The sequence below is a fragment of the Brassica napus genome, chromosome A5 (genome assembly GCF_020379485.1).
Source record: "Brassica napus cultivar Da-Ae chromosome A5, Da-Ae, whole genome shotgun sequence".
Classification (NCBI taxonomy): Eukaryota; Viridiplantae; Streptophyta; class Magnoliopsida; order Brassicales; family Brassicaceae; genus Brassica; species Brassica napus.
Window position 1 is genome coordinate 27,271,152 of NC_063438.1, and position 21,378 is coordinate 27,292,529.

Below are 21,378 nucleotides of genomic sequence, written 5' to 3' on the forward strand. Positions count from 1 at the left end.
CCAAGAATAACTCATTAATTAATCAGTGCACTAGATATGTGAATCAGAATGTGTGTATTCGTATTACGTACCAAGCAGGTGCAAAGATGATGTGAACAACAAAAGTGTGATATATATGAGTTTCCTCGTTGTTTAATCGCATGAAGAACCTATCATTCATATCATTTTTTTTTAATTCTAGCGCAGTATAATTAAATACTCAAAATATATTGTAATTGTTGAGTACGAAAAATTTACGCTAAAACTCTTCTCCTGAAGGAAGTATAATGAAATGATTTAATTACCATTAAGATTGATACACTCATACACTACTGGAATGAATACCGTCAATTTGAAAATAATAAAATAGAGGAGGATTCTATAACGTAAGCATGAGAGTACGTAAAAAGTTATGACATAATTTAATCAAGAAAAGGTGGGAAAAGGAGCTGACCTGCAGACGTAATCTGTCGACAAATATCAATCTACATATATTGAGTCTTTGATCAGCACATGTGGTCCTAAGTCTCGAACCAACGCATTGAAATGAATTAGAAAGTAGCATAGCAACCCTTGGCCGCACCAAACGATCATGCTTTACCTTTTTAAATTTGTGTCCTATTACTTAAAGATGCTTTTAATTATATTAATTGAGTTTTACAATTATTAAGTGAATTCGAGTACCGACAGGCGACCTAAGCAAACTAAAGTATGAGAATTTTATATACGAAAATAATTTGACTTGTCATGTCACACAAGCCCCATGATGCACACACGCACAAACACAAAATAAATTAAATACAGAGTGAAACTCGAATCGTTATCCATCAAATATTAGTCATTTCTTTCAGCTAATGGAGGATCTAAAGGCAAAGAATACGTCATACCACTTCAAAATTAGTGGAGACAGAAACTTAAGCCTTACGTTTTGATGCATGTAACCAAACTAGTAATCGTGTGGTGTGGTAATGTGAAACTAGACTGTACGTTCATCTTTAATCTAGATGTGTTGGCATATTTGAAAGCGATTTACAAAGATGCAATTTCTTTAGGATAATATGATTCGTATTTATTCGAAAAGAATTTGCCAAGAAAAACAAAATTTGTAACGGAACAAATTTAATCATCCAAAACTAGTAGAAACGCTATATCGAATCACATGATTCGAAACGAAAGTGTACATCTCATGGCTCAAAATGATTTGCATAAGCAAAAAAACATCTTTTGACTATCTTAGTGGAGCCTTTATGACCCACTCCTTAAAACTTTTAAATTGTAACCAAGAATTAAATTTTAAATCGAGCTTATATATAAGCAATGCTTACACATGTGTATGAACTATTGGTTAATAAATTTCACATATCTACATATTTAGGTAGACAAAGGATATGTATATAGAATGTTAGGTATTGGCCACATAGAGTTATTGTTCGTCTCCTTTCTTTTGTTGAGAGCATGACATCCACATGAAAATATCATTCTCATCCATAACTATTATCTCACTCACATATCATCCAAGCAAACTATAACTTTCACATAACTATGACTAGTATGGATAAGAATACTGATTCAATGAAACAACCACAAGCATGAACACTTACACGTACGGTCTATCCATTACTAGAACAAAAGGAAACCTTCGGAATCATCCAATTTCAAGTTATTATAAGACAACACCGTAACCGAAAAAACATTAATGGATATCTATAACTATGCATATAAATGATTAATCTTGTGATGAACCATATATATACTATCTTATATATCTATAATACGCATGCATGTGTGTGATTAACGATTGAAAGAAACTGACCAAAAGAATCAAAAGGAAACAACATCTGCCAATAGCAATCAAACTACGATCTACGAGGCGAACACAAAATTTGACCACTGATCAAACTCAATTACTATTTGAATTATATACACACAACGATTTGAAAACTTTAATGAATATTAACTAATATGTATTGTACTTTAAAAAAAAAAAGACCATCTCTCTCTAAAGAGCTCTGACTTCTCTCTAGTTTCCCTCTGACGTGAATAGTATTTTTCCGTCAGACGGAGTGGACTTCCACAGCCACTGTCAGGGTTCGTGTCTCTTCTTTCTTGTGAAGCTCTATGCATGTCCTTATGAAGGAGAGATCTTTGTTTTTCTTCTAGATCGGATTTTGGAGGGTGGAGGCTTCTATAGTCTTGCCGTCGCCGGCTTATGATTCTGGGGGATAGAGGCTCTCTAAGCTCTGCGTTGCCGGCATGAGACTAAAATTCTGTTGTCTTGTTTCGTTAAAACAAAGGTGGTTGGATCTTTGGGAGTCGGGTTTTATGACCGATTTGTGGTTTGGTTCTGTTTTATTTGGAATTGGTGGCTTAAAGATACGGATGAGATCTCGTCGATGGACGATTGAAGCTCTCCGACGAAAGGGCCCTTGCGGTGAAGAAGTAAGTGACTGTTGTGGTTTAAATTTGTAAGTGGTGGTTTGGATGGCTCTGGATGAGATCTCGGGGTAGTCTCGATGAAGCTCTCCGTTGGAAAGAGTTCAGGCGAATAAGATGGGTGAGGAGTTTCAGTATCCGGCGTGTTCCGGAGAAACAATTGTCTGTTTCGTCTTCTCCGACGTTGTTTCGAAGGTTGGGTCATGATGTCGTACCGTGTGACGCGTGTCTCCTTGATGGATGGGTTTCAACACGTGTGGACGCGTGGTAATATGCGGTACCGATCGGGTTAAGGGGTTTAGACTTAGGATCCAAGATGTGTATGTTTTTTGGGCCTTTGTTTTGGGCTTTATGTGTAATGCTTTTAGGCTTGTAATGGACTTCGTCCTTTTAATAAATAACTAGATCTCGATCTGCGCAACTGCGCGGATTTTTGTTTTCATTATTTTTATGTAAATATTTTATTTTCAATTCTAAATTGATATATATTATAATATATATGTGTCTATCAATTTTTAAAACATAATAAGTTTACGGTATAGTTTTTTCATTGAATAGATTGTTTAAAACTTTCTCATGTATTTGTATCTCCTTCTATATATATATTTTGGATTACTATTTCATTATTGTTTTATTGTCATATTTAAAAATATTGTAACATTTTACAAATTTAGAAAGTTTTTAAAAAATTAAACTTTTCGCTCTATAAATTTATATTATCGAGTAAATAATTAAACATTTAGTTTTTGTTTAATTTTTAAAATAAACTATATAGTTTAAAATTTGTTTTCATTGGTTTAAGATAGTAAAGATTAACCATTGTTAGATAATATGATTTTTGTTATTTAATTTTTTTTTATAGTTTTAAAAGTTAATATCGATAAATATTTAAATAATTAATATATAAAAGTATAGTATTATAATATTAAATTATATATATTTAATTTATATTATATATAAATCTAATGGATCATCTATTGTTTAAATCCAATTATTAATAACCCAATAAAAATTTCTTGTAAATCCAAAATTTAAATGATAAGATTAAAGATTAATTGTAACATAATTTTCTAGGAATATGTCCATTAGGTCTATTTTTAAAAAAATTACACATGAATCAAAATTGTGACTTTTGTTTTAATATATTACTAGATTTTGACCCGCACGCCCGTGTGGGTGTATTTTTTTTTAAATATGATGCTATTTGATTTTTATGTCACTATTTAGTGTTGGGCAAATAACTCGAATTCGAAGAATTGAACCGATCTCAATTCGAATAAGTAGTACTAAATCCGAACCGGAATTGATTAAATATCCGAATTATTCAAAATTTTAGTATTTGAAGAACTGAAATCTAATCCGATCCGAACCGAAGTAGTTTGGGTATCCAAAATAGATTTATATACTTATATAAATTAATTATTTTTAGATTTTATATATATAAAAACATCCAGAATATATATGATACTTTTAAGTTTGCTTAAATGCTTGAAAATATGTACAAATAATCAAACGTAAATATTTTAAATAGTTAAAATATACTCAAAACTCTAAAAATACTTAAATAATTATTAATTCTCTATCCAAATATTTAAACCAAACCTATTTAAATTGATTATCCAAATTCGAACCAAATCCTTAAAGATCTGAAATGAACACGAAATCCCAAAAAGACCCGAAAACAAACCCGAACGCCCACTCCTAACCACTATTATATATATATATATCCTATATGTATCATCATAAGTTATAAAATATGTGTTATCATATAATTAATCGTATTTTATACGTACCATCTAATAAGTTGTCTTATAATTAATAATATTTTATACGTACAATCATATAAATAATCACATAAATTATATTTTAAAATTTAATGTGAAATATAAAAACCATAATTTAAGTTGGTGTTTGAAATTAGGCTTTGTATTGTATTTTTCTTATATATATTGAAAACATTTTTATAATAGTTATTGGAAAATATGTTAGTAAAAATCAAATTTTGAATATATGTTTATTTTTGAATGAATTTTTGATATAAATCAATTTTAAATTATTATTTTGATTTGAATATATATATCAAGTAACATAGACCCATTACTTTTTAATATAATGTAATGGACTTTCAATTTTTTAGTAGCATAAGCCTATTATTTTTTTTCTAACTTACTGTTATCCATGTTTCCAAACAGTACTATTTTTTAACTACTATCCATATTGCCAAACAATCTCAATGTGTACTTCAACTTTAATAATATAGATAGATGTAATAGATGGCAAAAAAAAAAACTAATATGTATTGTCGGTGTTGACGTGTTTGTCCTATTACCTCTTTTCTATAGGAACCGGTGCAGAAGAAACAAACAACCAAAAAGGGAATGCACGTGTATCACCACGTGCTTCTTGTACCAACTTCAAAATTTTGGGTTAAGGGTGGTCCAGATGATTGTGACCTACCCCAACGGTAAGCTCCATCTGATGATCTGATTAAAACGAGATAAATACAATGCTACAATATAATACCCATGTAATTACTTTTGTTATTAATTTTTATTTATTTTATGACCACTAGCATATTTTACCAAGATTTGTGGAGTCATACAACTTCAAATCATGTCTACTATCAATTATGACCATGTTAGTTATCCTATTAGTGGGCGGGCGATAATCAGGCCGCAGATAATGTAGAACCCGTTAATTAATAAATGGGCCATAATTAGACCCATTAAGAAGAAGTGGGGGGGGGGGGGGGGGGGGGGTAATTATGTAAATATAATAAGACAGGAAGAGAAGGGGGATCGTGGTTGGTGAGTGGCTAATCTAGTTTCTGTCCGTCTCATTTTTGTCTCGGTCTCTCGAGTGTGTGTGTGTGTGTCTAATCTAAAAGGCAAAGGAGCGATCGAGACAAAAACTGAAAAAAAAAAAAGAGAAACATTCGCACATACATAAATATATATCAATTTATGATAGTTAAGTTCCCGCCATGATGGCTCATCAGCTAGCAGAGAGCAGCATCAACCGAGGAGATAACCACTCAGTAGATAACTTCACAAACCATTATGAACTATTTACTGAAACTGATGTAGATGTCTTGTGTTTGTTTATATCAGAATTACCTTCCACTAGAGGTGAAGACTTACAAGGAAAATGCTTACTCAGAGCTTTATGGGCTCAAGGTATCATCCCCGTGATCTTTGTTATTATGCAACGTTTGTTTGAGCTGTGATACATTTGAGTATTAATTTATAGAGTTTCTTCTGTAATATCGCAATGGTAGTCTGTTGATGTGTGCTTTGTGATTATTAATAACAACAGCACAAGACAGAAGAGAGATGCTTGAAGAGCTCATGCGCAAAGGAACAAGCTCACTAAGGAATGATGTCCCCAGTGAGAGAGAGAGATAAACCGGCTCGCGGCTCGTAGTGAGGATGAGTTTTGGATGTTTGAGAGAATGGATGAGGAGAGGCGAAGGAAGGAGAGTTACAGATCACGTCTGATGCAAGAGCAAGATCACGTTTGATACACAGAACCAATATAACAGGTGGAACAGCGCAGAGCACCATTTTGGGATTTTAACACACTGGGAAGGATAACTTGAGAACTGCGTTGAGTTTGGTCTCTTATTCTACCTGTCTGTGTGTGTTTAAGAAAGTGTTTAGATGTTCTTCCTGCCAATGTAACTTATTCCATTATAACATGTAATATACCTTAGCGTTTGAATTTGAAATAACATAATCCCAAATCTCTACTAATACATTACAAACTAATAAAAGTAAAACACACTCACAAATTCATCTTCAAAATCTTCATGAAGACTCTCACTTTCCCACTCTTGATCATCATCATACCCATAATCTTCATCACCTTCATAAGGGTCATTATCATCAAACGGTCCAAGTAACTTAGGACAATTCTTGAATATCTCCATAATTTCCTCTATGCCTTCAAATGAAATCATGTTCCCATCAATGTTCAACATCTCGAAACCTTCTTTCTTGACAGCAACAAGAGCCAAGCTCAATGCTCCTTCTCTGGTCAGGTTATTGCTGCTCATATCAACGTATTTCACCTCCAAAGGTTCCATAATATAAGCAATCTCAAAACATCCCTCATCTTTAAGGTCATTATTCGACAAGTTCAACCTTTTGAGATGCTTCTTTGCTGCCAAACAAGCTGAGATATCTGGAGCCGCCTCATAGGTTATGTTGTTTCCAGCCATTTCTATAGCTTTAAGAGATGGAGCAGAGTTCTCGAGAGCGTTTACTAGAGCTATAGTACCTTCATTCTCTAAGTTGGTATAACTTAGGTTGATTATAGTCACGAAATTGAAGTTTGAAAATGCTTTGCTCATAGGAACTCTGACTTTTGTGATACTGTCACAAAGTTGTTTCTCTTCCATAGCATCCTCATTGGTTAAGCTAGTCTCCGCCATCTTCACCTCCAGCTCCTTTATTTTGTTTCTCATGTTAACCAGAAGAGCCTGTCTCTTAGCCATGAAGAATATAGGTTTTACAGAAGTAATAATTATAGAGGTGTATTATAGGATCATAAATCTACAATCCAAGAACATATGTATTTTTTTTAGTAATAAATGAATTTAAAATCTTTAAAATTATGAACTTAACTAATTAGAAGATATTTTACTAAAATAATATGATATAAAAAGGAATGATACCTTACTAGGGGATTTTGAGAGACTATAGAAAAGTTCCTCTGACCAAAGAAAAGGAAAAAATAAAATTTCCTAAAATAATATTATAAGGAAAAAATTTCGTTAATATTTCCTTAACTACTTAATTTCTCAGAAATATTCAAAATTAGGATTTCACTTCCGAATTGAAGAAGAAGATTTACATATTGGTCTTGTTACTCTTTTCCTTTTTTTTATTTCTTATTGGATCGGTTTAAGACTCTTTTTCCTCTACATATAACCCATAAACCCCTAGTAATCAAAATTAATCTCAACTCTGATCAAGGTTTTCTGAAATAAGTTTTTTTTTGTTTGAAGTAGTGATCAGATATGAAGGAACCTCTTTTGGATTCTTTGCAGCCAAGATCATGGTAAGAGGTTTATCAAAACTTGCTAACTTGTCTCCTACTCAACTACTTGATGGATAGAAGATGAAGAAGAGTTCTGTTGGGGGGGTCTTGTGGATTGTTTTGAGAAGAGATTGTCTTAAACACGTCTTCTGAGTTTCGGTCTGATGCATGTGAGATCTTGGCTACAAAGTTGATTTTAGCAGCAAGGGTAGACCTCACTAGACTCATCAGGGACAAGAGGAAACGCTTTTAGTGGGTTCTTGTGGAGATTGAGAAGAGGAAAAAACTTAAGAGCTTGTGCCTAAAGTAAGATATGAAGATGTAGTTTGATTCTGAAGATAAAATATATGATAAAAGTGACATTGGGACATCCTCCAAAAGATTAAAAAGCAGGTTTTATACAAAGTTTTGAAAGCTAAATATTCTCAGCCTAGCATAGAAGTTTGATTATGTAAGCGTTTTCTTTAATACTTTTTGGGTGTTTTAAGGTTTTCTATCCTCCATGTAATTTACTTGGTTCTTGTTACATGATTTCTCAAAATAACATTAGTTTAAACCACCACACTGTGTAAGTTTTTCTAATTCTTATTCATACGACATTACAAGAGCTTATATACAAGAGTTGAGGAAGAGGCTCTACTGCTCTAGGTTTAAACATATTTACTGAGATTTCCATAAATGAATTTGCAGAATATTGAGAGAATAATGTGAGGATCAGTCGAATCATAAGAATGTTTAGGTGTATCCTTGACACACTATACGTCAGTACGTCATGATCGGTTTAAAATCAATGTTTGTTTTCTTAAACCATTTCTCTATATTTTATATTTACGTGTAAAACTTTTCTCTTACAGAAACTAATAAACAGTCAGTCAGTAACCCTTATAAACTTTAGATAATAAATTTTAGAAGCTATGTGGACATGCTATGTTGAAAATTTTGGTTGTCTTAAGCCTCATCATCCTTGTACAGCTCTGCGTATGCTAACTAGTCCATCTCACACACTGCATTTATTGCGTCTTATTAATTTAAGCTATATTCCACTAAAGAATGATATTTTAGAGAGACTTTTGACCGTTGTGGTCTGCCACAAAGTAGACGTGCATGAGTTTTGGACAAAATGCACATACATTGTTCTATTTTATTAATACGAGCACATGAAATGAAATCTTGAGGGGAACCAGCGCACGCTTTGCATCCAAAACTTTAATTGAAGAAGCAAACAAAAGTAGTGAGGAAACGTGTAAACTATTATAAAATATGTTATAAAGGAATAAGAACAACCTAAGTTTTACAACTAGTCTACCAAATATATGTGCAGGTCTAGAGCTTTTCAGGGGTTTTTCAAACCGCGTGGAAGCTCTTTCCAACCACCATATTACCTAATCAAAATGATAACTGTTTGACATTGGTTAACTACTATTCATAATGGAACTTATCACGTATATACCCTACAAAAACATTGATTTTTTCGGTAAATACTATATATATACTGAAATCTATGATCTTAAATGTTGTTTAAAATTTCTAAACACATTTTACATTTTGTATTAATGTATATTAAACTCTCTTTCATGGTACATGGACACCGTTTTAATTTTTTATCAATTAATTTAGTAAAACTTCATAATACTCTCTAAATTGGTAGACTAAACACTATAAAATTGCTATTCTCTAGGAAAACAGGGACAACAAAGATTTCAAACCTCTTTGACCTTCATCATATGTTAGTGAATGATGCAAATATGCATTAAAACAATATTTTCATATTTTTGAATTTTTAACAAAATCTATGTGTTAACCCCTACGATAATATTGAATTTTTCGGTAAATGCTCTGTATACTGAAGCCTATGATCTTTAGTGTTGTTTTAAAATTTCTAAACACATTTTTTTAATGTATTTTAAACTCTCTTTCATGGTACATGGAGATCGTTTTAATTTTTTTATCAATTAATTTAGTAAAACTTCATAATACTCTCTAAATTGAAAGATTAACCACTATAAAATCTCTATTTTCTAGAGAAATGGAGACAACAAAAGCTCCAAACCTCTTTGACCTTCATCATATGTTATTGAAAGATGCAACAACGCATTAAAACAGTATTTTTATATTTTTGAATTTTTCTCAAAATATACGTGTTAACCAATACGAAAATATTGATTTTTTCGGTAAATACTCTATATAATGAAGCCTATGATCTTTAGTGTTGTTTTAAAAATTTTAAACACATTCTACATTTGTATTAATGTATATTAAACTCTCTTTTATGGTATATGAGAATCGTTTTAATTTTTTGTCAATTAAATTAGTAAAACTTCATAATACTCCCTTAATTGGTTAACTAACCACTATAAAATCGTTATTTCTAGAGAATCGGAGACAACAAAAGTTCCAAACGTCTTTGACCTTCATCATATGTTGTTGAAGGATTCAACTATGCATTAAAATAATATTTTCATATTTTTGAATTTTTCTCAAAATCTATGTGTTAACCCATACGAAAATATTGAATTTTTCGGTAAATGCTCTATATAATGAATCTTATGATCTTTAGTGTTGTTTTAAAAATTTTAAACACATTATAAATTAGTATTAATGTATGTTAAACTCTCTTTTATGGTACATGGCCATTGTTTTAATTTGTTGTCATTTAATTTAGTAAAACTTCTTAATAGTTCATTAATTGGTGGACTAACCACTATAAAATCATTATTTTCTAGGGAAATGGAGACAATAAAAGTTTCAAACCTCTTTGACCTTCATCATATGTTAGCGAAGGATGCAACTATGCATTAAAACATTATTTTCATATTTTTGAATTTTTCTCAAAATTTATGTGTTTAACCCCTACGAAAATATTGAGTTTTTCGGAAAATATTTTGTATACTGAGGCTTTTGATCTTTAGTGTTGTTTTAAAATTTCTAAACACAATATACATTTGTATTAATGCATATTAAACTCTGTTTCATGTTACATAGGCATCGTTTTAATTTTTTTTGTCAATTAACTTAGTCAAACTTCATAATACTTTCTAAATTGGTGGACTAACCACTATAAAATCGCTATATTCTAGAAAAACGGAGACAAGAAAATTTACAATCCTCTTTGACCTTCATCATATGTTAGTGAATGATGAAAATATGCATCAAAACATTATTTTTATATTTTTGAAATTTTCTCAAAATCTATGTGTTAACCCCTACGAAAATATTGGATTTTTTGATAAATTTCTATATAGTGAACCCTATGATCTCTATTGTTGTTTTTAAAATTTATAAACACATTTTATATTTGTATTAATGTATATATTAAATTTTTTTCATGGTACATGGGCATCATTTTAATTTTTTCTCAATTAATTTAGTAAAACTTCATAATACTCTTTTTTTTTTTTTTTGATCAAAAAACTTCATAATACTCTAAATTGGTGGACTAACCACTATAAAATTACTATTTTCTAGAGAAACGGATACACCAAATGTTTCAAACCTCTTTGAACTTAATCATACGTTAGTAATGATGCAAGTATGAATTAAAACAATATTTTCAGATTTTTGAATTTTTCTCAAAATCTATGTGTTAACCCCTACGAAAATATTGAGTTTTTCGGAAAATATTTTGTATATTGAAGTCTATGATCTTTAGTGTTATTTTAAAATTTCTAAACACATTCTATATTTGTATTAATGTATATTAAACTCTCTTTCATGGTACATGAGTATCATTTTAATTTTTTGTCAATTAATTTAGTAAAATTTCATAATACTCCATAAATTGGTGGACTAACCACTATAAAATCGCTATATTTTGGAAAAACGGAGACAAAAAAATTTCCAAACCTCTTTGACCATCATCATATGTTATATATTAGTGAAGGATCCAAATATGCATTAAAACATTTTTTCATATTTTTGAATTTTTTTCAAAATCTATGTATTAATCCCCTACGAAAATATTGAATATTTCAGTAAATGCTCTATATAGTGAACCCTATGATCTTTAGTGTTGTTTTAAAATTTATAAACACATTCTATATTTGTATTAATGTATATTAAACTCTCTTTCATGGTACATGAGCATCTTTTTAATTTTTTCTCAATTAATTTAGTAAAACTTCATAATACTCCCTAAATTGGTGGATTAACCACTATAAAATCGTTATTTTCTAGAGAAAAGGAGACAACAAATGTTCCAAACCTCTTTGAACTTACTTAATCAAATGTTAGTAAATGATGCAACTATGCATTATAACAATATTTTCATATTTTTGAATTTTTTTCGAAATCTGTGTTAACCCCTACGAAAATATTGAATTTTTTGGTAAATGCTCTATGTAATGACGCCTATGATCTTTAGTGTTGTTTTAAAATTTTTAAACACATTCTACATTTGTATTAATGTATATTAAATTCTCTTTTATGGTACGTGAACATTATTTTAATTTTTTGTCAATTAATTTAGTAAAACTTCAAAATACTTCCTTAATTGGTAGACTAACCACTATAAAATCGTTATTTTCTAGAGAAACGGAGACAACAAAAGTTCCAAACATCTTTGACCTTCATCATATGTTAGTGAAGTATGCAAATATGCATTAAAACAATATTTTTATATTTTTGAATTTTTTTCAAAATCTATGTGTTAACCCCTACGAAAAATATTAAATTTTTCTGTAAATGCTCCATATACTGAAGCATATGATCTTTAGTGTTGTTTTAAAATTTCTAAACACATTCTAAATTTGTATTAATGTATATTAAACTCTTTTTATGGTACATGGACATCGTTTTTATTTTTTGTCAATTAATTTAGTAAAATTTTGTAATACTCCTTTAATTGGTGGACTAACCACTATAAAATCGTTATTTTCTAGAGAAATGGAGACAACAAAAGTTCCAAACATCTTTGACCTTCATCATATGTTAGTGAAGGATGCAACTATGCATCAAAATATTATTTTTAGATTTTAAAATTTTTCTCAAAATTTATGTGTTAACCCTCCCACACGAAAATATTGAATTTTCGGAAAATACTTTGTATACTGAAATCTATGATCTTTAGTGTTGTTTTAAAATTTCTAAACATATTCTACATTTATATTAATGTATATTAAATTCTTTTTTATGGTATATGAGCATGGTTTTAATTTTTTGTCAATTAATTTAGTATATCAAACCGGGATTAGTAGACCGCCGGTTTAATTATCAACTATCCTCACAGAAATAACAGAACAAGATAATATTATTGCTCCAAAGAAAACCAAATAAAAAAAAGGGAAGTACAAAAGAATCGTCTCCTTCCTCGCTGACTCTGACCTGTTCCTCTAACTCTCTCTCTCTGCTTCTTTGTCATTTTCTCTCTCATCTCTGGAGCTGGAGGGTCAACCCCTCCCCCTCCTTCTTCCCACCTAAACCTTCTTTTCTTCTTCCTCTCTCTCTCTTTCATGCTAACTGCTTCCCCGCCGCCATGTCCCATCTCCGCCTCCTCCTCCTCTCGGCCGCCGTATTCTCCCTCGTCTCCTCCACTCTCTCTCAGCCCTCCGGTATGATCTACACCTCTCTTTGTTCGTATTAGTATCTGTGATCTCCTCTCCTCTCAATTTCCCGATTTCTGATTTTTCCAGCGACTCTGATCGACTGCGGCGCCTCCGCCTCCTCCGTAATCGCCGGCCGGAGCTGGCAACCCGACGGCGATTTCATCTCCGCCGGAACATCCAAAAACGTCTCCGAACAAGTGCTAGACCAAGTCTTATCCACCGTCAGATCCTTCCCCGCCGCCGCCACCCGCCGCAAGTTCTGCTACGTCGTCGCCGTCTCCCGCGGCTGGAAGTACACGATCAGGACGACGTACTTCTACGGCGGAGTCAACGGGAAAGCCAACCCGCCGCCGGTGTTCGACCAGATCGTCGACGGGACGCTCTGGGGAGTCGTGAACACCACGGCGGATTACGCAGAGGGGCTCGCTTCTTACTACGAAGGAGTGTTTCTGGCGCAGGGGAAGTCGATGAGCGTCTGCGTGGCGTCCAACTCGTACACGGCTTCTGATCCGTTCATCTCGGCCTTGGAGGTTGTTAGGCTCGATGGCTCTGTTTACAACTCGACTGAGTTTGGAGGCTTTGGGCTTAGTCTTGTTGCTAGGCATGCTTTTGGGTACAGTGGACCAATCATCAGGTAGTAAAAAATTGAAGATTGGAGTTTGAAATGTTGAATCTTTTCCAAGTGAGTGCAATTTTCAAAAAAAAAAATTGCTATGAAATTTAATGGGATCCACATAGACCATGTCTTCATCTATAGGATTCTACAATATTCTAAAAATCTTTAGGCTGTGGCTAAACATCTTATAGAGGATTATTGTTTAGGCGGTCGCCTGACTAGGAATAGAAAGGGAGGACAGGTTGGTTCGAGGACCCCTTGGCCGCTAGGCCGGTTTTTTGGAATGGCTCATATACCCGATTTGCTGACTAGGCAAGCGCTTAGGCGCCACTTAGACCGATTTTTGGAGCTTTTAGGTGTTCAGGCAGACGCCCATACCGATTTTTTGAGCGCTTAAACCGATTTCTTCGAAAATCGGTGTAGAAAAATTGTTTGTTTAGGTCTAATTACCGTATGTAATATTAGTTTCGTCTCAGCGGTCACTCGAACCGGGAACCTCTGACACAGTGAGGATTCTTTGCAGTTGAGCTAACGACACTCTGGTATTATATGTTTCTTCCAGGTTTCCAGATGATGAGTTTGATAGGTTTTGGGAGCCCTACTCGCTGAACTCGACAGTATCAAACAACAGGAAACTAGAGGTTTCTGGTTTCTGGAACCTTCCGCCTTCGAGGATATTCAACACGGATCTAAGAGCTACTCAGGTTCAGCCTCTGGAGTTCACGTGGCCTCCAATGCCATTGAAAAACTCTGTTTATTACATCGCGCTGTACTTCGCTCATGACTCTGATTCGTTGGACGGTGGTGGATCCAGAGTGTTTGATGTTTCTGTGAACGGTGTAACGTATTATAAAGAGCTCTCTGTTGCTCCCGCTGGTGCGGTTATATTTGCGAGCAGGTGGCCGCTTGAAGGTCAAACAACGTTAAAGTTGAGTCCTAGAAGTGGCTCGACGCTTCCCCCTCTTGTTAATGGTGGTGAGATGTTTGAGTTGATAGCTCTTGGAGGGAGAACTCTTGTTCGAGATGGTACGACTGTTAAACAACACTCAATGGTTGAGAGAATGTTTGTATGCTGACTTTGTGTTTCTTCGTCCTTGTGCAGCGACTGCTCTGAATGCTATTAAAAGAAGTTTCGAGAACGTACCTGTTGATTGGAGTGGAGATCCTTGTATGCCTAAAAACTACTCGTGGACTGGAGTTACCTGCTCTGAAGGTCCCCGAATACGCATAGTAGCTTTGTGAGTTTGAGCTCTGCCAAATTTGCGTCGTCTGTTTTTGTTTTTCTTTTTCTTTTTCTTTAAAGCTGATTTATTATGATATTACAATTTGCGTCGCCTGTGTTAGTCTGAGATGAGATTTACTGAAAGTTTTTCTAATCCGTTGTTGCTCCCAGGAACTTAACGAATATGGGACTTTCAGGTTCGCTAGCACCTGAAGTTGCGAGATTAACAGCATTGTCCTCCATGTAAGTATCTTGACCAGTGAACAGTTAGTTATATGCCTCAACGTCGAAAACATTTGATTGATATTCATTTGAGTGTTTCAAACAGTTGGCTAGGAAACAATTCTCTCTCGGGAAGTATACCTGACTTCGGTTCACTCAAACTGCTGGAATCAGTGTAAGCAATAGTTCTTACATTTCACTAGTTGTGCTCCACATTTGCTTAGGCAGTTAATGGAACAGAGCAGAGACTCATAAGCTAATCTCATCTCTTTTCCCTTGTAGGCACTTGGAAGACAACCGTTTCAGTGGACCTTTTCCTTCATTTTTCAGTGGAGTGCCACGTTTGCGAGAGCTGTAAGTTTTCAGTTCTCATATAACCATTATTTGTTTGGATGCTTCTCTAGAATAAGTTTCATATTATCTGCTCAAGATTCTTGCCTTGTCGATGGAAAAGACATGATACCTTATATTCATTATGTAAAAATAACACTTAGCCCTTACTCTTTTGTCTATTAGCTTTACTTTATAAGATTCAAAGACCATATTAAACAGTGCACTATACCCACCATAACTATAATCATGTTTCCTCTATCAAACTAAGTTCCATAAAACTTGAACTATATGTCTCCATATAATTGTTAGGGGATGACTTTCTGACTTAGTTATGTGTGATATATTAGGTTCTTGCAAAACAATAACCTAACAGGCCAAGTTCCAAGCAATCTTCTTCAGAAGCCTGGACTTGAGCTAAGGTAAGCAGCTACGAATTTACAAAAAGTGGTTTTCACCATACAAATCTGACTTTGAAATTGGCTAATACAAATACTCTCTAAGAATTTAATGCTGCAGGACTTCTGGTAATCCCTTTCTGACTCAACCGCCACGTTGATTCAGCCTTTTGAAGAAGAAGAAGAAGACGACAATGATTCGAGTTTGTGTTAGAGCTTGTGTGTAAATTAGAAGGCCTCACGTGTACAACCTACGTATCTTAATGCTTCATTCTTTTAACAACATTGGGGGAGGAGACAAGGGAATACAGATTGCATATGTTGTGTAATGAAAAAAAAATACATCATTGTTGTATTATGAATGTGATAAACCGGAGTTTTTGTGGTAACCGGTTCTATGGAGGGCAATGATGATTCTCAACTAAAATCCATTCTCACCTGGAATCAGTGATCAAATATCTATCAGTTATATTGCTAAATAAGATGTCATCACAAGAATACAAAAGAAATGTGAATAACGAGAGCTGTAGTCTGAAAACAATGGAGCCCAGTTCCAAAATGGTGAAGCATAATCAATTGGTGCAGAGAAAAAGTAAATTTTTGAGAAAAACATCTGAATCTTGCATGTGCCCATCAGTCTTTTCATCATTCACTTTCCTCATCATTAACTAACAAACAGAAAAACTCTGTTCATTCTATTTCATACCTCATCATTTTTTATTTTTTTGACATTTACTCTTTTGTCTCCCAACATTTCACATCTCAACATACAACACATCTAAATCACATCTTCATCTGTTGATAATGACATACTTTTTGAATCAAGAAAAAAAAAACAGATGAAACTAGAGATTAAGAACAGAGGAACTTAGATCTCAACACAACATCTGAATAAAAGCTTGATCAAATGCATTAGAGTTACATATTACATGACAGATTAACCACTAATGTGTCATATTGAAATAAAGATTCGAACTTTTCTCAAGTGCGTTTCTCTGCTCTGTTCTTCTTAAGAGAAAGAGGAAACAGAGGAGGCAACGGAACAGAGGATTTAGAAGGAGTGCAAACAGGGACGTGAATCATCGGCCTTATCCTCATGCTCGCCGATCTCGTCCTCTCTAACCCTTTCTTACCTCTCTTCCCTTCCTTCTCTCTCTCCTCTCTCTCAAGCGAGCTCGACGATGACGTGGAAGAAGACGGAGATAACGAAGACACAGTCCTCACCGAAGAAGAAGCAGAGGAGTTCCTCTGTTTCTTCAACCTCAAAAGCTCTTTCCAGAGAACAGTGCATTTCGGAGGACGAGGAGATGGGTCTTCGTCTATAAACCAACTCACTCTGTTATCGTTATTACTCTTCATCGTCACTTCGACGTTACGACTCTCTTCTTCTTCGTTGGTCTTCAAGTTAACGTTTTTAAGCTTCTCCGAGTGCTTCGCTTGCCAGAAAGGAAGCAACTTTCCTTCGGAGAAGAGCTCGTCGGCGGTGTGCATCCTCTGTGGAGTCACATTCTCCGACAAGAACTCAAAGTCGGAGACTTTCACCGACCCTTTCTCTAGCTCTTTGCAGATTACAGGGCTGATGCAGATGAAATCTCCACCGTCGGATAAATCAGCTGAGAATGAGATGCGAGGTCCAATCAACGGTGGTGATTCCATCTTCGAAACCGCCTCTGAGACCATGAGTGATTGATCTCTCTACTTATAAAGTGAGCAAATCGTGCTGTAGACGTGTGTCTGATTGGTTTATGTGTGAAAGTTTGAAGAGGAGAGTTGGAGCTAGTGGTAGACGTTGTGAGAGTAATGCATGATGAAGGATGGAGATAAATATATAAAAAGAATGATAGAGAGAAGAAACAGAGTGAGTTCGTAATTTAATTAGTTAAGTATAATTAAAATTTTAAGTTGAGTTTAGAATAGTACTAATGAGGAAGGAGATCACATGGACACGTTAGGGGGAGACACAAGCAGACAAATTACAGACATGTAATTAGAGTTGTGAGTTTAAAGACTTTATTGGAGATTAAGAATAGCGATGAGCCATGCAACTATACAGTTAATATAATTAAAATCTTACATCGATCGAGATTGAATTTTAAAAAGAAAAGGAAAATATGTTTATTCCTGATTGGAGAAAAGGATTGATCAGTCCATGGGAGTTGGGAATCAACGAGAGGGTGCATGGAGGAGGGTAAATGAACAGCTAACACATGTCGGCACATGACCATCGAGTCGTTGCATGTGATTTATTACACATTTATAGTGTTTTTGTGACGTTAAAATTTTACATAATATATATGTAGCCTTTTGTTTATTTATACAAGTATTGTTTCTTAAATCTTGTGAATTATATAGATGACGTCAAACAAAAAGAAATTAAAATAAAATTGCAATAGAATGCAAAAGCTTAAGATGCGTTTACGAATAGGGCTATTTGGGTGGAAATACACAAACGGAAAGATAATTAGGTTTCCATGCAAAAAAAATAATAATTAGCTATATGGACAAATTAATTAACTCGAAGTTACCTTGTTGTCCTCTCCACACTTTCCCTCTCTGCTTCATCCTCCTCCTCCTCCTCCTGGCGTCAACACCGTGACTGAGAATGAGCTCTGATCTCTACTCGAGTTCCGCAAACGCATCTGCGACGAGGCCTCCAACCAACGCATATCTCATGCTCTGCTACGAGCAGCCTCACCGACCCCTCCACTTGCCCCGAGAACTGGCCCGATATCTCCTGCGACCCGGAAACGGTTCAATCATCACCATTAATCTCGACCGGCTCGGTTTATCAGGAGAACTCAAATTCAGCACACTAACCGGTCTCACTTCCCTCCGCAACCTCACTCTCTCCGGAAACAACTTCTTGGGTCGGGTCGTGCCTTCCCTCGGAGCCATCTCGTCTCTCCAGAGACTATATCTGTCGGATCACTACAAGAAAAAGACCTATAACCCGAGGACCACAATCCTCACATTAACATAATCGTCAGAGCTTTGTTGGTACTTTCCGATATCAAAATCCTGATGAAATTAATTATTACAAAGTCGTCGTTTGTTTCAGACGAGATTCCGGGAATCTGTTGGTCGGCAACAGTAACACCGGAAAATAGATAGAACAAGTCATCGGAGAAAAATAAATATGATTAGAAAAAAAACCAAAATTAACAGAAACAACAAAAACGTTCTGATTTTATAGCGCTTTGACTAATATAGTGAAAGTATTTGAACATAATGGAAACAAAAAGTGAAGATATTGCTTCTGTAAAGATCAATTTTATTGAATGATGTGAACCCATAACACTCTGTTTTGGATATACAGAAACAGAGTATGGGAAAATGAGCTGAACCGGCTTGGTATTCTGGTGGTTTTACTTTCTCAGACTCTTTCCGTGAATCTCCACCGTACGATTTGACACTTCCACTGTTCGATTTATCTAAAGCACGATCAATTAATCCACCAGGAAAATAACATGAGAAGGACATGCGATGATATCAGGACATAAACATCCCAGAAATGATCTAGAAAGCCCATGGATGGAGCAAAGCCTAATTATTCAAGAATCTGAAATTTGTGGATGCAAGTTATTAATTAGATATCTATGTAATAGGGGTACTTGTGGAATATATGAAAAGGGAAACAGTGGTATGTTAAACACCTAAATAATTTTATTTCCTTGGGTATGGAGTGCAATTGCCCTTACGAATATATCATACAAGTACGACTATACTATATACTTGTATTTCGTCTTGGGAGATATATGGACCTTAGTATAAAATGCATTTTCGCTCTTTTCTTCTTCTAATTTGCCTTTTATTCTAAAGCTATCATTTAGAACCAGAGTCCAAAAGGTACCAGCAGACATCATTTAAACTTAATAATCTTTTCCTTAACAGAAAGGTTATTATCGTTTTTCCTATAGATTAATGTCTATATTTGTCCACAAATTATATCATCATAATACATAACACTAATAAGCAAGATTTTGTGTATGGAGAGACACAGACAATAATAATATAAACTAAATGGGGGTATATATTGAAATAGTATGACAATAAATAGATAGATTCAAGTAAATACTTGGAAGCACGTTAAGATGCGGGTTTCTTGGTGTTGGACCACTCGTTTTGGTTCTATTTTTTCATCTTTGTCAACGTTTTGGTTGCAGATTATTCTGATTATATTATCGTACATACTAAAGAATACAATATTATTGTTACCATAGTCACTAACATTGATACAGGTTGGATTTTTTTTTTCAAGTAAGAAATCCGTAAATACATATTCCCCATCGGCCACAGATGATCCATCCACTTATTATTAAACATTTTCACCGGTTAATAACAATTTGTTGCTATTTGAACCCAATACTATCTATGATATAAGTTATCGATACAATCAAAGTAAGAAATCTTTACAAATCAATGAGTCAAAATACATGTAGTTAGTCCGTTACTGTTTCCAAAGGAAGAGAAGTTTATCGAAGGAAACAGATTTGCCTCATAAATTAGTTTGACTTAAGAATAACCTTTATAAAACAACAAATCTCCACCTAATTACTGCCATAAAAATGAATACAAACTGTCATCAGTTATCACAGATCATGTATCAAAACTCATTCTTCTTAAATGTATCCATACTTTCTACTTTGAATCTTTGCAAGAAAGTGGCCTATAAGTTCTGTAAACTATAATACATTTTAGAGACAAAAGCATCCACCTATAACAATACTATAATCATGACCAAACGACGTATTTGTTACATAGTTTCTGGAATCATTTCCATCCTTTTTATCACCTTTATGACCATTTTGATCCTTTCGCAGACCGTGTTCAAACCAAAACATCCTGTATTACAAACCTTGTCTTCGACTGTTGAAGGTGTATCCACACATATATCACCGCCACTTGACGTCCAGATCAATTTCACACTTACACTCCAAATGCTGTTGAAGAATCCTAATCTTGTCGATTTCGAATACAAGACAGTAGAAAACTTGGTTTATTATAGGGATATTCTGGTGGGAAATCTCACTCTTCCTTCGAGCACACTTCCCGCCAAAGGCTCCGCGATTTTGCCATGTCCTCTTGTTCTTCAGATCGATAAATTTGTTGCCAATTTAGGTGATATTTTGCAAGATATATTGCAAAGAAAAATTGTGATAGAAACAAAGGCAAATATGCCAGGGAAAATTACAGTGTTGGGAATCTTTAAGGCACACTTGAACACAACATCACATTGCAAACTCGTACTTAGCGTTCCTTCAATGGAAGTGGTGGATCAAGTGTGTGATCTTGAAGCTAAACTATAAACCTTGATGTTTTTTTTCAGGCAAACTTAGGCTTAATAAGGCATATTAGCTCTAGTTTAATTAATGTTCTTATTTTGGGTCAAAACTCTAGTTTCATGTTATCATAAAGATTGTATGCTGTTGTGTTCTCTTGTGTTGTTTAATTTTTTTTCCAATTGAACTCTAAATCAAGGTGTTAGTTAAGTTAACTCCACATGAATTCAAAGTGATGAGTATGGTTAAACAAAGGAAAAATATAATATATTTTTCTTTTTTTTTTTGAAGAGAAGAAAACTAAACCTCCAGAGAAATA

General features: G+C 34.1%; 4 protein-coding genes across 4 annotated transcripts; 2 read left to right on the plus strand and 2 right to left on the minus strand.

Moving 5' to 3' along the window:
* Window positions 1–6,077: 6,077 nt before the first annotated feature.
* On the minus strand, window positions 6,078–9,167 carry LOC111200545 (RAN GTPase-activating protein 2-like). Its single transcript, XM_048780111.1, has one exon. The coding sequence runs from the start codon at window positions 6,905–6,907 to the stop codon at window positions 6,176–6,178; it is 732 nt and encodes a 243-aa protein (XP_048636068.1). The 5' UTR covers window positions 6,908–9,167; the 3' UTR covers window positions 6,078–6,175.
* Window positions 9,168–12,693: 3,526 nt separating this feature from the next.
* LOC111200990 (leucine-rich repeat receptor-like serine/threonine-protein kinase At2g14510) lies at window positions 12,694–16,169 on the plus strand. Its single transcript, XM_022692744.2, has 9 exons — window positions 12,694–12,998; window positions 13,080–13,626; window positions 14,171–14,634; window positions 14,711–14,846; window positions 15,002–15,073; window positions 15,159–15,227; window positions 15,335–15,406; window positions 15,733–15,804; window positions 15,902–16,169. Exons 1-9 carry the CDS (start codon window positions 12,923–12,925, stop codon window positions 15,939–15,941), a joined length of 1,548 nt encoding a protein of 515 aa, XP_022548465.2. The 5' UTR covers window positions 12,694–12,922; the 3' UTR covers window positions 15,942–16,169.
* A 440-nt stretch (window positions 16,170–16,609) lies between these two features.
* On the minus strand, window positions 16,610–17,577 carry LOC111200989. The gene has a single exon (XM_022692743.2). The coding sequence runs from the start codon at window positions 17,458–17,460 to the stop codon at window positions 16,762–16,764; it is 699 nt and encodes a 232-aa protein (XP_022548464.2). The 5' UTR covers window positions 17,461–17,577; the 3' UTR covers window positions 16,610–16,761.
* LOC111206390 lies at window positions 17,573–21,237 on the plus strand. The gene has a single exon (XM_022703087.2). The coding sequence runs from the start codon at window positions 20,514–20,516 to the stop codon at window positions 21,084–21,086; it is 573 nt and encodes a 190-aa protein (XP_022558808.2). The 5' UTR covers window positions 17,573–20,513; the 3' UTR covers window positions 21,087–21,237.
* Window positions 21,238–21,378: the final 141 nt, after the last annotated feature.

Coding starts and splice junctions, on each gene's coding strand:
- LOC111200545 (XM_048780111.1), bottom strand. CDS start 6,907: ATGGCTAAGAGACAGGCTCTTCTGGTTAACATGAGAAACAAAATAAAG.
- LOC111200990 (XM_022692744.2), top strand. CDS start 12,923: ATGTCCCATCTCCGCCTCCTCCTCCTCTCGGCCGCCGTATTCTCCCTC. Junction 14,847..15,001: donor CGAATACGCATAGTAGCTTT/GTGAGTTTGAGC, acceptor TGTTGCTCCCAG/GAACTTAACGAATATGGGAC. Junction 15,074..15,158: donor TTAACAGCATTGTCCTCCAT/GTAAGTATCTTG, acceptor TGTTTCAAACAG/TTGGCTAGGAAACAATTCTC.
- LOC111200989 (XM_022692743.2), bottom strand. CDS start 17,460: ATGGTCTCAGAGGCGGTTTCGAAGATGGAATCACCACCGTTGATTGGA.
- LOC111206390 (XM_022703087.2), top strand. CDS start 20,514: ATGACCAAACGACGTATTTGTTACATAGTTTCTGGAATCATTTCCATC.